Below are 17,016 nucleotides of genomic sequence, written 5' to 3'. Positions count from 1 at the left end.
TCTTTCCCTAATGAAAGTGGCTGGAACATCAGTCAGTTATGATTTCTACCTTGTGTCACTGTGCTATTAGCACTTAGTAATTTTGACACAAGCAGTTCCGGCTCTGTTTCTTTGCACACAGATAATTTGTGATTCTGTTGGGAAATAATTCAGAACTTCAATTGGTGACCTTGTCCATTTTTTTAAAACATGTAGCCAGTACACAGTATATTTAAATGTTTGTATCGGATGAGATTTATAACCTCTTTATGTAGCTAGTGCAAGCATGTTCTGTTTTTATTGGCGCTACTGAACCTACAGCTGAGAGACTGCAGCCGTGGGGGAAACCTTTGATTGGGAACAATCCACCCTTTGCAGGGGAGTTTATTCCAAACCAGGCTTTTAAAGGGGAGGTCTCACCATTAGGATTCCACTTCAAAGTCAATCTAACAGAAATGCATTTTAAATTAGCTCATCAACGCCAAGTGCATCACCAGCCAATCCCCTTATTCTGAGGTTATGCAGCCTGGTCCTAAACTCTCCCACAAGAGAAAACCTCTTTTACAAACCTCCTCCTCCAAAACTAGACCATGAAGATGAAGTTGCTGGGTCTCTCTGATGGTGGAAACCTACTTCAACACCCTCCCCCCCCCTCCCCCGGACCGCGCGCACTCCATCCCCCCCCCCCGACCTCCATCCCCCCCCCCCGACCTCCATCCCCCCCCCCCGACCTCCATCCCCCCCCATCCATCCATCTCTCCCCCCCCCATCCATCTCTTCCCCCCCCCATCCATCTCTTCCCCCCCCCATCCATCTCTCTTCCCCCCCCCATCCATCTCTCTTCCCCCCCCCATCCATCTCTCTTCCCCCCCCCATCCATCTCTCTTCCCCCCCCCATCCATCTCTCTTCCCCCCCCCATCCATCTCTCTCCCCCCCCCCATCCATCTCTCTCCCCCCCATCCATCTCTCTCCCCCCCCCCCATCCATCTCTCTCCCCCCACCCCATCCATCTCTCCCCCCCCCCCCCATCCATCTCTCCCCCCCCCCCCCCCCCCCCTCCATTGCAGGTTAGATACTGGAACCACGATATGAAGGAACAATTGCTTCTGATGCTTATCTAGTGGCTTGTACTGAACAGTTCTGTGCTGCATTGGCTGGGTTCACAAGCAGGATAATTGGATTCAGCACTACTTGGGAACGGGTGTGTGGAGGTAGTGCAACAGGTTCCTGATCATTAACCAATGACTACTAACCAGTGATCAATAATCAGTGACCAGCAGAGGAAGGATCAAGTGTGGAGGTGATGCAATGCTTAATGGAATAGCCTAGTGTTGGTCATTTTCAGTTATGAATGAGCTCTCAACCAGAAGGAATAATATCAGAAATATTATTTCTTCTCTCAGAAAGAAATGTGAATCTACAGAGGATTGTTGTGGCTAATCATGAAGCATATTCAAGGTTGAGATAGATAGAATTTTAAACAGGAAGGGAATAAAAGGTAATAAGAAATTGTCAGGAAAGAGGAGTTGAGGATAATCATTCAGCTGTGATCTCATTGAATGATGGAGCAAGCCAGATAGGTTACTCTGGCTATTTCTGCTCCTACATCTTATGGTATTAACCTTCAAACTAAAGCCATTCAGGTGCATAATCCCATCAGTAAAGAGAAGTAAAAGAAATGAGTAACATATTATAATTAATATTACAAAATTTATTTTCAAGTTTGTTTTTGTCACGTTGTTGGAGATTTTACATCCATAAAGGATGGACATTTGAGGTTTTGTGAGTATCAATAATGAAATAAAGGATGCTATTTCCCAGCAGCTCGGGAGATAGTTAATGCAACTATTATATTGTTAGTTTTATTGTCTGTGTTCAGGTCATGCCTTTCAGGTTTTTCTTTAATATATAAAATGGTGGCAATATTTGAAATGGTCACATGAACTTGCTCCACAGAGCCATTTAGTGGCAAAAGAGTACAATTACACTTTGATTGGCAAAGCAAAATTGACTGAGGTTCTGACACACCAATTTGGTGATAGAAAGTGTTGACGGAAATATAGTAACAAGTCCTTAGCAGGAAATTATTTTTATGAACGAGATACACAATGCATACAAGGTTTTAAATAATGTCTAGGTTTTTAAGTGCTTACAAAAGAGCTGTACTTAATGAAAGTATTCTCTCCATTAAAGCAGAATAAAGATTTGTTTAAGAGCTAAATCAAAATTGCAGACTGTCAACAGCTCCACTTTAAAGGTCAAGTAAAATGAGATCCTCATCACTTGGCATTGTTACACTTTCAACACTGTGCTGCTTTCTCTGTACAGGTGCTCTCCTTACCTGGTTCATCGTATAATCTCACTCCTTCCAATGTCTTTGGAGGACCAATCACACCTGGTTCATCCATTACTTCACTGTTAAACCCGGTGGAAACCAGTCAAACAGGTAGGTGGCAATCATTAGGTGCTCATTCTCCAGATTACTGTGATGTTAGGTCTCGAAAGAGAGACTGTTGTGCTGAAACATACACTCCTCTGTCAAGGGGTTTAAAGTCAGGGCAGTACATAACATACAGCAGGAACTGTGCCCATCACATACCTGCTTACTCTTGCCCTCTTTCCAATTAAATGGGGACATGTGAGCTCTCTGGTGTCCTACTCAGAGCTTATTAAGGTCATTACGTAGGCAATCACTGACCATTTAATGGTCTTGACCCACTTCCTCCAGTATCTAACCTGCAATGGGGGTCGGGGGGGGTGGGAAGTGGGGGAAGTGGGGGGAGGGTGTAGAAGTAGGGTTGCACCATCAGAGAGACCCAGCAACTTCAACTTCATGGTCTAGTTTTTGAGGAGGAGGAGGTTTGTAAAAGAGGTCTTCCTATAAAAACCACAAGTACTGAAAAAGCTCAGCATTTGTGGAGGTGGTAAGAAGCAACAGCTAATGTTTCACTTTGAAAACAACACTTTAGAACCCCCCCGGCCCATCAACAGCTCCCCATCCTTTTCAGGTTCATTTTAGTTCCCAACTCTTCCTTTGCATCACGCCCCGCCCCTGCCAACACAACCTAGTTTTTTGAACCTGGACCTCTATCCTATTTAGCAGGGCCTGCCAACTTGTCCCTGGTGAGACCATGGATCACTGTCAGTCTTCGGCTTGGTGAACAGCCTGCAGTCCCCAACAGTGACCATTGCTTACATTGGCGCTGCTAGAGCTACAGAGTGACTGAGCATCCAGTGAAATTGCAGCTCTCTAAGGCAAGGTGGAAGTCTTGCCTGCTGTCAGTATTGAATTGCTATGGAGGAGTTATGGGCATCGCAGATAGTGTCCTCACTGAGAGAGCTCCATTAAATGCAGCCCTTTGGAGCAGCAGTGTCTTAGAGATGTACAGCACAGAAACAGACCCTTTGTCCAATTCACCCTTGCTGACCAGATACCCTAAATTAGTCCAGTCCCATTTGCCAGCATTTGGCCCATATCCCTCTAAACCCTTCTTATTCATATACCCATCCAGATGCCTTTTAAATGTTGTAACTGTACCAGTCTCTTCCACTTCCTCTGGCAGCACGCACCACCCTCTGAGTGAAAAGGTTGCCCCTTAGCTCTCTTCTCTTCACCACAGTCTGTGATTCAAAGTGAACAGTCAACTCAGTCCTGTTCATAGTTATTCTTCATAATTTATTTTTGTCCTGTTTGAATTTTATAAGCAGGAGGTTTGGAATAAATTCATTTGTAAATAAATCCTAAAAGAGAACATTTGTTATTATCAGGGATGAAAGATATCTGCTCGCATGCAGTAACATGAATTTAAACCCCCGATGCAATTCTTAATTGGCGCCACCTCCCCCCCCCTCTCCCCCCCCCCCCCCCCCCCCTCCCCCCCCCCCCCCCCCCCCCCCCTCCCCCCTCCAGCCCGCTTCTTCCTACCAGCCTTCCTTCACTCCCCACTCTCCTCACCGTCTGGTTTCCTGTCCACTTCTCCTTTCACCGCCACTCCCTTTTCTGTCATTTTCTTTCTGTCCTCTCCTCTTGAAGATACCACTGCTTACTAAGATTTAGCTATCCACCTGAAACAATTACATTACAAATTTATCTGTCCATGAAAACTACTTTTACAGCAGTATCGCTCTAAATTTCTGCTTCCCATTAGTAGCTATGCAGAATAAGGTACAATTATAGTGTAACAAGTTTACATAGGGAAATTTCATTACAAGTTTGAACCTGGAAATGCAAAATGGATCAACTGTGTGACATTAGATAGGGTTTGATTTGCAGTTCTTATTTCTAGCATAATGAGCTGCCCCAAGCATTCCCTCCTAGACCATGTGACAACACCACAGAGATCAGTTGGCAAAATATCATGAAAACCACATCATTTGTATAAAATTAAGGGGTAGTATGGGTGGCTCAGTGGTTAGCACTGCTGCCTCGCAGCACCAGGGACCTGGGTTTCGATTCTAGCCTTGGGCAACTGTCTGTGTGGAGATTGCACAGTCTCCCCTGTAATTTATAACAGGATCTGAAATAATGGCAATGATCAGAAGGGATAAAGCTATTTTTTTCTTCAAAAGTATTAATTCATAAAATTTGTACACAAAATGTTTCATTTTGAATATGTACAATTGCAATTGCCTTCATATTTAGCAAATACATTCCACATCTATTACCTAGATAGAGGGCAAAACGTTTCAAATTACAAATTGCAGTAAATACAATAGATATAAACTTCTCTATACAACGTGTTTCATTCTGAGGTGCCTTTCAGTGCTCGTAATTTGCATCATAACATTCTTCATTAGGCACAGAGTCTGAGAAGATATGCAGTTTCCAGGCCTTTGGTATTGCTATGGCTGAAAGAACTCAGACAACCACAGTGGCTGCCCCCAGCTTTAGTGTGTCTCTCAGCACACAGTCCTGGACCTTGGACCTTTTGTTAGTCTACAATGCTCGATGAAGGATAGCTCCTTGCAGTGGAGGGCCACAGAAGCTCTGTTACCTCCTCTACCACTTTTGGAATGTCTACGTTCCACCAACTCGAACCTTTTGCATATTTTATTGGTTCATTGGTTTGCCCTAGCAAAACTGGAATCAATGGAAATCGGGGGCAAACTCTCCACTGCTTAGAATCAGATCTGGCGCATAGCAAGATGGTTATGGTTGTTGGATGTCAATCATCTCAGATCCAGGATATCTCTGCAGGCATTCTTCAGAGTAGTGTCCTAGTCCCAACCATCTTCTTGATTCAAATGCACCAAGCGCTGGACAAATTCTGGCTTGGGCAGACAAGTGGCAAGTAACATTTGTGCCACACAGATGCCGGGCAATGACCATCTCCAATAAGAGACTATTTAATCACCACTGCCCTTGACATTCAATGGTGTTACCATCACTGAAACCCCAGAATCCCCACAATGTCCTAGTGATTACCATTGACCAGACACCCAACTGGACTCACCACATAGATACAGTGGCTAGTACAGCAGGTCAAAGGTGAGGAATATTGTGGCAAATAACTCACCCCCTGACTCCCCAAAGCTTGTTCTTCATCTACAAGGCACAAGTCAGTCCATTTAACTGGATGGGTGCTGCTCCAGCAACACTCAAGAACCTCGACACCGTGCAGGATAAAACAGCCCACTTGATTGGCACCATATCCAAAAGCATCCACACCTTCCACCGCTGATGTTCAGTAGCAGCAATGTGTATTATCTGCAAGATAGATTTTAGAAATTCACCAACAATCCTGAGCCAGTACCTTCCAAACCCACAACCACTTTTCGCCAGAAGGACAAGGCAGCAAATATCAGAGCCACGCCACCACCTGCAAGTTCCCCTCCAAGTTATTTGCCCTCCTTGCTTGAAAGCATATCGTGCTGTTCTTTCATTGTAATTGGGTCAAGATTCTGGAATTCCCTCCCTAAGGCATTGTGAGTCTACCTATAGCATATGCACTGCAACAGTTCAAGAATTCAGCTCATCACCATCTTCTCAAGAGCAACTAGGAACCGGCAATAAATGCTGGCCCAACCAGCAATACCCATGTCCCGTCAACGAATATCTTTTTAAAAACAAGTTTTCAGATTTCTTCCCTCAGCAAAACTGCCATCCCGCCTCTCCATTAATGCACCCCTTGAAACTTAAATGTTTGAAAAAACTTTTGATCACATGTGGCTTGGCATCAAATTTGATGAATCATGCTTCTTTGGAGTATTTTGGGATATTTACCACATTAAAGACAAATTAAGATGGATGTTGTTATTTTCTGAAAGTTGGTGCTCAATCTCCCTTTTTACAACCCCTTTGTATTCTCTCTGTCTTTGTCCATGTTAACAATGGTGTTGCCTATGGTGTGAGTTAATGTGGACATACTGGGAGCTTCCAGAAACTGCTACTGAGTTAACTCACTCACACTGACAACTTGAAAAGATGATCCCCACTGACACACTGGTGCATTACTGCAGGAGCATTCCCCTATCAATTAAGCCATTCTTCAGATGAGATACATAACCAAGATCCTGTGTACCTTGTCAGGTGTTTAGAACACAGTCAGTGGCACTTTATGGAAGTGAACAAAGGATTTCTCGCTGGTGTCCTGGGTAATACTTATCCCTCAGTCAGTATCATAAAAGCACGTTATCCTGTTGGTCTGTCATTGTTGCAGGTGAAAGCACACATCTATTGGCAGTTGTATTTCCTAAATTATAACAGTGGTTACAGAATTGTCTAGTTTTCTGGAAAGCACTCTGAAGACATCCTGAGGTAGTGAAGGGTGCTATACAGATGCACACTGATTATTTAATAGAATGTATACAGTTGAACAAAAGAAAGGGGGGAGAAAACAGCCAACAAAATTCCCCTCGAGCATAACCCAGTATCCCCTCCCAGGAAGATTATTAGGAAATTAATTCCTGGTCATTTCCCTCTCTGACACCAGGGAAATAGAGTCATATTGTAAGGAAACAGACCCTTGGGTCCAATTCATCCATACTGACCATGTTTCCCTCAATAAGCTAGTCCAGTTGCATGAGTTTGACCCATATCCCTCTAAACCTTTCTTATTCATGAACTTATACAAATGTCTTTTAAGTGTTGTAATTGTACCCACATCAATCACTTCCTCTGACAGTTCGACACACAAACCACCTTCGGTGTGAAAAAATTGTCCCTCAGGTCCCTTTTGAATCTTTCTCCTCTCACCTCAAACGTACGCCTCGTAGTTTTGAATTCACCCATCCTAGGGAAAAGACTTTTGCTATTCACCTTATCTATGCCCCTCATGATGTTATAAACCTCTGTAAGGTCACCCTCAACCTCCTACGCTGCAGTGAAAAAAATCCAAGACTATCCTTATATCTTAAACCCTCCAATCCCTGCAACATCCTGGTAAACCTTTTCAGAACCCTCTCCAATTTAATATCCTTCCTACCAGAACTGAACACAGTATTCCAAAAGTTCCTTCACTAATATCCTTTATAACCTCAATGATGTCCCAGCTCCTATAGTCTGAGCATTGAAGGAAAGCCTTCTTAACCAGTCTATCTGTGATACAAATTTCAATTAGCTATGTATCTGAACCCCTGAGTCTTTCTGTTCGACAATGTTACCCAGGGTCCTACCGTTAACTGTATGAGTCCTGCCCTCATTCGTTTTACCAAAATACAATATCTTGCATTTATCCAAATTAAACTCCATCTTGCTACTCCTCAGCCCATTGGCCCAATTGATCAAAAGCCCTTTGCATCTTAGATAACCTTCTTCACCATCAACTGTACCACCAATGTAGGTGTCATCTGCAAACTTACTGGCCAAGCCTCTTAAATTCTCATCCAAATCATTTATGTACGTGATAAACAGCAGTGGCCCCAGCAGCAAAGCTAGTGGAATACCACTGGTCTCCACCATCACCGTCTGTCTCCTACCATCAAAGCAATTTTGAATCCAGTTGACAAGCTCTTCCTAACTCTCATATGATCTATCTTTACTATCCTATCTACTATGTGGAACCTTGTCAAAGGCTTTACTAAAATCCATGTAAGCAATGTCCATTGCTCTGCCCTCATTAATCTTTTTATTTGTGTTCTCCAAAACTCAATCAAGTTAGCGACACATGATAATTTGACTGAGTTTTGGAGAACACAAAGATTGATGAGGGCAGAGCACAAAGCCACACTTGACTATCCCTAATCAGTCCTTGCCTCTCCAAATACATATAAATTCTATCTTTCAGAATCCCCTCCAACAACTTACCCACCCCTACTGTCAGGCTCCCAGGTCTGTAATTCCCAGGTTTATCATTATTGATACACCCATGGTTATTAACAGTATTTGTACATTGGTAGTCCCTTAACTGATTCAGCCTACACACATGAATAGCCATGCTTGTTTCTGCCTTGTGCAGACCTCAGGACAGTTCTGAAGAAGGGTCATGTCTGACTTGAAACATTAACTCTGTTTCTGTCTGCAGCACAGCCCCTGAGTTTCATCAACATTTTCAGGTTTCCAGCATTTGCATTATTTTGCCATTATTCAAGTCACTTTAAGCTTCCACATAAGCTCCTTATAATACTTTTGATGGAATAAATTGTTCCAATGCTACATCTTCAAGAGTAATCAGGCAAATAAAAATAATTCCTGGTCAATGGAACATTTGGGTAGGTACCCAAAATGTTGGTCAAAGATATTGGTTTCAGGAAGAGAGCAGGATGAAGAGGTTTAGGGAAGGATTTCTGAACTTGGTGTCCAGGTGGCAGAAGGCACAGGAAGCGGTGATGGGCTGAAAGAAGTGGGAGATACATGAGGACCTGGACTTTGAGGAGCAGAGTTCTCAAATGCTTGTCAGGCTGGAGCAGCACTAATCGGGCAAAGCATAAGACCGAAGGCTGGCCATGTATACAAACCTTTGTTCTAAGAACCTGACTGTACTCCCCAATCTTGTTTGTTTTGCAGAACCGGATCTGGACGACAACGATTGCAGTTTTGTCTGCAGAGGCAGTTCATCCAGGGGGAGCCTATCTCCAACGTAAATCTTTCTTTACTTTGCATTCCTTTGTCTTAATACATGAAGATGCACATTGAACCAAGTCACATTAAAACCTTTCTGGGGCAATTTGGCAACACTAGGATCTTTAAGAATTGATCCCCAGTCCCAGAAGACACCGCTGCGCATGGACCTTGGAGAGTTGAGCACCTGCAGGAAAAGTTAGAGGGAACATAATTCACCACCATCTCAGATTCATTACATTGCTCATTCAGCATTTGTATCTGGGGGGGGGGTGGAATTGAATTGAATTTATTGTCACGTGTACCGAGGCACAGTGAAAAGCTTTGTCTGCGAGCAATACAGGCAGATCACAGAGTTATGTAGCATAAATAAGTAAATAATAGGTAAAAACAAAAACACAGGTACAGGCAAATGTTAAAAGTTTGAGAGTCCATTCAGTATTCTAACAAGAGAAGGATAGAAACTGTTACGAAATGAGGGTGTGCAAAAACCTCCTCCAACTAAATGTTGGGAACATCTAGGCCTTTGATTTTAGCTCCGAATCACAAGGTGCGTGACCTATCTACTGACTCATTTTCCACCCCAGCGACTGTCTGAAATTGCCTGCTTGACTGGTAGCCCACATCCACATACATACGCCCTCTCCTCCACTGATGCTCAGTGTGTACTATCTCCAAGATGCACGACAGAAATTCATCATGGCTCCTTAGACAGCACCTTCCAAACCCACGACTACTGCTATCTAGATGACAAGGGCAGCAGATTCATAGAATCAGGACCATCTACAAGATCCCCTCCAAGTCACTCACCATCCTGACTTGGAAATATATTACATTCCTTCACTGTTGCTTGGTGAAAACTCCGAAATTCCCTCTGTTAAGGCATTGTGGGTCAACCTCCAGCCTGTGGACTGCAGCTGTTCAAGAAGGCAGCTCACCACCTCCTTTGGAGGTTTATGGAGAAAAGGCCAGAGAATGGGAGTAACTGGCTAGCTCTTTCAGGAGCTAATACAGACACAGTGGGTTGAATGGCTTCCTTCTTTCCCGTAAGATCTTATGATTCTCAAGGGCAACAAGGGATGGATAATAAATGCTGGTTCACCAATAGAGCCCCATGTCCCACAAAAGAAAAATTAGAGAAGACTGTTTTCAATCTTTGGACCAAGAGACTGGATTCAAAATACATATTCACGTCATTGGCCCTTATTTCCACCTCTGTAATATTGGTAACCAAGCTTCTGCCTCAGCTAATTTGTTATCCATGACTTTAGTTATTTGAGACTTGACAATTCCAGTGTAACTGAGGCCAGCCTCCTGTCGTTCACGAGCCACCCCATTCCCCCAAACTTGATTTTGTCCAAAACCCATCTGCCCATTCCTTACTTTGTTTCTTTGGAGTTCCAGCTCTCATCACTTTTCTTTCCTCAACATTACAGCTCACCCATTGGCGGCTTGTCCATGTTGTACGATCAGACCATACCGAGTCAGCTGGAGAATGTACCACAAACAACGTCTAACATAGAGGAGCTCCTGGACAAGCACTGGAGTGGAGAGGGAGGCATTGACAGTAAGTACTGACCCACTGTATTGGGGGTAGCAACGTCCTGCTGTACACTCTGTCTGTGCGTGATGGTCTGGTGAGGATGTGTGTGGTGCTTCTTGTAATCTTACTCTCTGGAAGATTAAAGAAAGATATATTAGGTCCATCGAAAGTCATGATTGGTTTTGATAGCAAAGTTGAGGACAATCTGTTTCACTTAGTAGAAGGGTTGATGAACAGAAGACGCGAGATGATGGTTTTTGGCAAAAGAGCCATGAGACTCAGTTTTTCAGTGCAGCAACTTGCTGTGATCTAGAATGCATTGGCTGAAAGGCTCGAGGCAGATCCAGAACTGATATTGGAAAGGGAAGTAAATACCTATCAAAGGGCTATTGGGAAGGAGTAGAGGAATGACGAATTGAATAGCTTTTCCTGTGTACAAGTACACACTAATTTCTCTGAACATCAACCTATAAAGATTTTGAGCCTTATAATTTGCATTCTGCTTCTCAATTCTTGCTGTCAGAGTGAATGACCTCATGCTTCCCTGTTACTCACCATCCCACAGCTTGTCACCCACTCCTTTAATCTTTCTGTATCTGGGTGCAGTCTCTCTGTGCCCTCTAGCTTCCAATCCCACCTCATTTTTGTATTGTGATGCACTTTGCGATATTTATTTGGCTGAAGATACCACCTAAATGCAAGCCCTTTCGGCCAGCGCTCACCACCTTAGGTACAAAGACAAATGGCTACTTGAGCGAGCTAGGATTTACATCTTCAGGAAAGTGGGAGAAAACATAGCGAAGATGTACAGTGTGGCAGCTTTTATTGCTTTGGATAGAACTTGTTCCCTTTTTGGAGAGAGAAGCAAGATGCTGATTTTTGTTTTTCATCCTCTAGTTGTGGACATGTTAAAATCATTACACCTGCTTCAGTTAGATAACCGACGCTTACAGGAACAGATCATGAATCTCTCTGCAAAGAAAGAGCGTCTTCAGCTGCTGAATGTCCAGCTCTCCATCCCTTTTGCAAGTGTGACATCCAGCAATGGTCCGTCCTCCCAGGCACATTTAATGACCTCCCAGAATGGTAAGAATGCTTTTCTCTGCTGAGTAACACGAGAGCTTAACTGGATGATGCACTTAATGAATGGCCCAGTCAGGATTATCATTAGGTGCTCTTAGCCGATGTCAACTGAGATTTCACTTGTGGTGCCAGAATAATCCTTTACTGCAGATTTGGCCAAGGAGAAACAGCCAACTTGCAACCAATAATGGAAGGCAAATGACTCTACAATTCAACCAACCTGACCCACACAGATATGTGTATGTACACTGTTCATCTCAGTCAGAAAGAGTCGTATAGTGGTTATTGCTATAAAGGGTTTTATGTATATTATGTATAGTTATTATAGAGTTTGGTGAGACTTCATATTGAGTATTGTCCACTTCTTTGCGCTTATCTGAGTAAGATGTACTTGCCATGGATGGAGTTCAGCAGAGGTTCATCAGTTTAATCCCTGGATTCTAGAATTGTTTTAACAGGAGAGATTGAGGAAATTGGACCGTGTGTTTCAAAGAATGAGAGGTGATCTCACTGATGTTACAGGACGTGACATGGTGGGTACAGGTGGGATGTGGCCCCAGACTGGTGACTCTGAAATGAGGGGACGTGATCTTAGAATAAGGCGCAGGCCATTTAAGACACTGATGAGGAGTAATTTGTTTAGTCACAGGGTAGTGAATCGCTTTCAATTCTGGATGGCTTTATGAGGGACATAATAGTTGCGAGAAGGTGCAGAAGAGATTGACCAGAATGGCAGCCAGGGTGAGGAACCTCCATTATGAGGACAGAAGAGAGGAGCTGGCATTGGCTTCATTTTAACAGATCAGTTAAGAATAGGTTTAATGGAAACAGTCCAAATTGTGAAGAGCTTTGACTTATTACTTGGTAAATCACGGTGAACTGATTTTGTTGGCGGGGGGAATTAGGGATCAGAGGGCAAAGATTTAAAATAATTAGAAAAAGAATCTGAGAAAAGATGTGAGGGTTTCCTTTCTTTAAGTACTGAGTTATGATGATTTACAATGTGCTGCATTAAAGAATGATGAGAAAGATTACTTCGTAATGTTCCAAAGGAGATAAATAGTCAAAAACAAAAAAAAAATTGCTGATCTACAGAGAAAGAATAAGGGAGTGGGACTAATTGAAAAACTCTTCATTGAGGCAGCATTAGCAAAGTGGGCTGAATTGCCTCCTTCGCTGACTGACTTTACAAACCTAGGTCAGAAATCTCACAACAGGTTTATGTGAAATTACAAGCTTTCGGAGCAGTGCAATCGTGTGACCTCTGACCTTGTTGGCCCCAGTCCAATACCGGCACCTCCACATCGTGTATAAATCGAAAAGAGGTCATGAAAGTTACACTAACGGTATTGGGTCCGGGGTTTTCATGTGGCAGTGCATAGAATAGAAGTGTATGGCCAAGTAAAACACTCGCAAAAATGCCATGTCATAGAAATGCAGTCGAACTTATTGAGGACAGTCCACGTACAGAGGTCACAGAAAGTAACAATGGTCCTTTATAAGGGGGTGGCACGGTGGCTCAGTGGTTAGCACTGTTGCCTCCCATCAGCAGGGACCCAGATTCAATTCCTGTCTCAGGCGACTGACTGTGTGGAGTTTGCACATTCTCCCCGTGTCTGCGTGGGTTTCCTCCGGGTGCTCTAGTTTCCTCCCACAGTCCAAAGATGTGCAGGTCAGGTGAATTGGTCAGGCTAAATTACCCATAGTGTTAGCTGCATTCGTCAGAGGGAAATGGGTCTGAGTGGGTTACTCTTCTGAGGGTCGGTGTGGATTTGTTGGGCCGAAGGGCATGTTTTCACACTGTAGGGAATCTAATCTAATTTAATAAGCAAGTCTGTCAACCTGTAATTTTCACAAACAGGTGAATGGTGTGGTTTCAGTATGATACTCAAAACCCCGATTAGCAGCAGGGTCTATAACCAGAGGACACGGATTAAGTTCCATTGGCAAAAGAACCAAAAGTGAGGATTTTATTTGGGAATCCAGATCAGAAAGTCCGGTTAATTGATCTCACCACAATTGATGGTGTGACTTTTAAAGGAGATATTAAATGCAGGGGCCTGTTGACTTCTTCCATCATTGAAGATCCCATGGTTTGATTTAAATCAAGGGTGTTTTCTAGATCCACATTTCATTCATGCCACACACCACACTTCAACAAACAAATTTTCTGGTCTCTATGATTGCTTGTGGGATCTTGCTATGCACACATGAGGTCCATATTACAATGGAATAACAGAGACTGTACTTCAGAGATATGTTTCTCAGATGTGCAGCACTTTGGAACATCCCGCCAGATGTGATGTGAGGTTTGTCTCAAAGAAAGATTTTTTTTGTCTTTGGCTTCTTTGCAATTGGATTGAGATTTTACTTCACTTGGTGAGTCCTACTACATTGTTGTAGGCACAGTGTGCAGAGAGGCACATTCTGATCATTAAGAGTGGTTTTGGTTGATCGTTAATCAGTATCTTTCTCTTTTTTTTCCCCTGGATGCAGCTTGCAGCTCTGAGTTGCTGAACAGCAGTAAGAGTCCCCCCTCAAAAGGCAGTTTCATAACCGAGAACTCGCTCTCCGCATCATCAGAGGTATTTAATATGCCGGCTAAGGGTGTCCGATATTTCCTGCACCTTGGGGTCTAATAGCTTGCAATATTCTGTTCAATCAGATGCATTTTTGCTCCATCTGCAGCAAACCGTTTTGTACATAATTCAACACATTTCGCAGTGAGTTTCGGCTAGGGAGCCCCGAACATGGGGACATAACCTTGAACAGAGAGGCTGTTTGGTGGGGTGGACGTGATATCAGGAAAGTCTACATCACACAAAGGGTATTGGAAATGGAGAACTCCCACCAAACCACCCCACGCATCCCACCACCAAAATCTGAGGTAGAATGGGAGCAGGAAACTCAACTGAAGAAACCAAAACTGAGATTGATGGGCTTTTGTTAAGCAACTTGACAGGAACCAAGGCTGGGTGTCACATTAAAGATACAAATCAGTGATCCAACTAAATGATGATAGCAGAGATTCAAAAGGACTGAATGGCATAGTTCAATTTCAATCTCCATGAAGTGAAGAATCATCAGAAAATTGAAACTTTTTATACATGACATTTAAGGAGACTGTGGCAGAATTCTCAACTTGAATTAAATATGATATTGTCTTTGTTTGATGCCAAAACATTGGTGTAATGGTGAATGAGATCTGCAGTGTCCAAGGTACAAAGATGAAGTATTAAACTCTGCTCCCATCTGCTGTTTTTGAAAGATATTTTCAATCTCCTGTCTTGGAGAAACGTGTGTAGTGGAAAGATTTGTGGGAAGGTGACTAGTCTGACAGCAACAACAGCCTGCACTTGTGTAGTGTGTTTAACATGATAAAATATGGCAAGGCGCTTTGAGGAGTATTATCAAGCAGAACATGACACTGAATCATCTAACGGGCTATTTGGCAAGACAACCAAAAGCTTGGTCAAACAGGGAGGTTTTGATGTGCCCCTGAAAGGAGACGAGATAGTTGGTGAGGCTGAGAGCCTTGTAGAGGGCTTCCTTAGCTCAGGGCCAAGGCATGTCCATTAGTGATGGAGAAAGAAACTTGTGGGAGTACAGGAGGGGAGAGGTGAATGTGTGCAGAAACCTCACTCTCTGGCACTTTGGTAGTTTTTGGGTGTCAAGTCTTACCATTTCCTCTGCAAACCAATACCAACTTATTGGGTCATCCATCCTTGCTGAGTGGAATCTTGCTGTGCATAATATTTGCCTACGTTATGGTGATTGGACTTCTGACAAAGGTTATTTTAATATATGACGTCTTTTAATATTGGGATTTGGGTGTTGCTGGCTGGGCCAGCATCTATTACCCATCGTAGTTGCTCCTTGAGAAGGTGGTGGTGAGCTGTCTTCTTGAATCACTGGAGTTGTTGGGATGTAGAGACACCCACAGAGCTATTAGGGAGTTCCAAAATTTTAACCCAGCCATAGGGAGGGAATGGCAATACATTCCCCAGTGTGGCTGATGGACCTTGGTAGGGATATTTGTTCCCATACATCATCTAGCCTTGTTGTTCAGCACAGTAACTGGCTATTCAGCCCAGCAATCCTAAACTAGCATTCATATTCTTCACAAGCATTGTCTCACACAAGCTGCATACCCTTCAGTTCCTTTCTCCTGCATTTATTAAGCTTCCCTCTGAGTGTCTCCAGGCTGTGTCCCACGGTAGCTCATTCCACATTCTTGTCACTCACAGCATAAGGAAGCTTCTTTTGAATTCCTTGTTGGATTTAGTCAGAACTGTTTTGTGTTGGAGGCCCAGAGTTGTAGATTGCCAACAAACCCAGAGTTTTCACATCAACCGTTCGAATGCTTTGATCATTTAACGGACCTTGATCAGGTCTCTTCTCAGTGTTCTTTGTTATGGGTGAAGAGCACTTTTCTTAGTGGAGAAATTTAATAAGGTGTTCTGGAAACGCGTTAATTCTGAACATTTGAGGGTTGTTTGAGGGTTCAGTCAGATAATTGACTCATTCCCACCATGGAGTTTAATTGGATCTTTCTCTCCCTTTCTGTAGGATCTCCGCTCTGGTTGCCACAGTAGAAGCAGTTCATCTTCCTCTTTACAGAGTACCCCACCTCTTCCTCTCCCTCCACTTCAACAAAGTCCGGTCTCACTCCAAATCCCAGGCATGACTGGAATTCAGCAGCAGGTCAATGGCCTAACCAGGACCTGCGTGGGAAGCCTGAGCACTGGAGTTTCCATGGCAACTACCGCCTTCTCCACCACGCCAACGATGGGCGGGATGATGGGATGCCCTCCAGGAAACCAGTTGACCAGCAACGGTATTGTCGGTCCATTGAATGGTGTCAACCAATCGCCTGCATCTGTGGCATCGATCCATAACTCCCTCCCACATACATCTGCATCCCTTAATGTTCCACCGCTAACCAGCCTCTCTAACAGGTCAGATTACCTCAATTTTCTCTGGACAGCTAGGCCTCACTCGCAGGCTGCTGTCGGTGTCTAATCAGATAACCATGTATTCGTTCTGTACTCAGGAAAAAAAGGACAATGGGACAGGACATTCATGACAGGCTGTGTCATTGTGCAGTGTGGAAGGCGCCTTTTGTAAAGGCATCTTTGTGCATCCCAAAATGTAGTCACTGGTTGTAATCTTAAAATCAGAATAGGAGCAGGAGTAGATTGTGCAGGTCCTCAAGCCTACTCTGCGGAGGCTGTGACATACTGATATTGTCACTGCACTAGTATTCCAGAACCCTGGGTCAATAATCTGGTGTTATGGGTTCAGATCCCACCGTGGCAAATGGTGGAATTTGAATTCAATAAAATCTGGAATATATGGCTGACAACCACTGGCAAGGGTCGTGGAGACACATCTAGTTCACTAATGATCTTT

The 17,016-nt window shown here is 43.6% G+C and overlaps 1 protein-coding gene across 4 annotated transcripts in view; it reads left to right on the top strand.

Annotated features, from left to right (window-relative positions):
* Positions 1–17,016, top strand: part of LOC132830705 (protein AF-10-like) — a 189,277-nt gene that overhangs the window by 149,337 nt on the left and 22,924 nt on the right. For all 4 annotated transcript variants that reach the window (XM_060848525.1, XM_060848523.1, XM_060848522.1 and 1 more), the window contains 6 exons: positions 2,309–2,426; positions 8,925–8,997; positions 10,415–10,545; positions 11,419–11,607; positions 14,101–14,189; positions 16,174–16,562. In XM_060848525.1, the coding sequence (XP_060704508.1) occupies positions 2,309–2,426; positions 8,925–8,997; positions 10,415–10,545; positions 11,419–11,607; positions 14,101–14,189; positions 16,174–16,562 (989 nt within the window). The remainder of the gene's footprint in view (positions 1–2,308; positions 2,427–8,924; positions 8,998–10,414; positions 10,546–11,418; positions 11,608–14,100; positions 14,190–16,173; positions 16,563–17,016) is intronic.

Source organism: Hemiscyllium ocellatum, chromosome 32 (genome assembly GCF_020745735.1).
Source record: "Hemiscyllium ocellatum isolate sHemOce1 chromosome 32, sHemOce1.pat.X.cur, whole genome shotgun sequence".
In the NCBI taxonomy this organism is placed as follows: domain Eukaryota; kingdom Metazoa; phylum Chordata; class Chondrichthyes; order Orectolobiformes; family Hemiscylliidae; genus Hemiscyllium; species Hemiscyllium ocellatum.
This window is presented reverse-complemented; position numbering and strand designations above follow the sequence as displayed.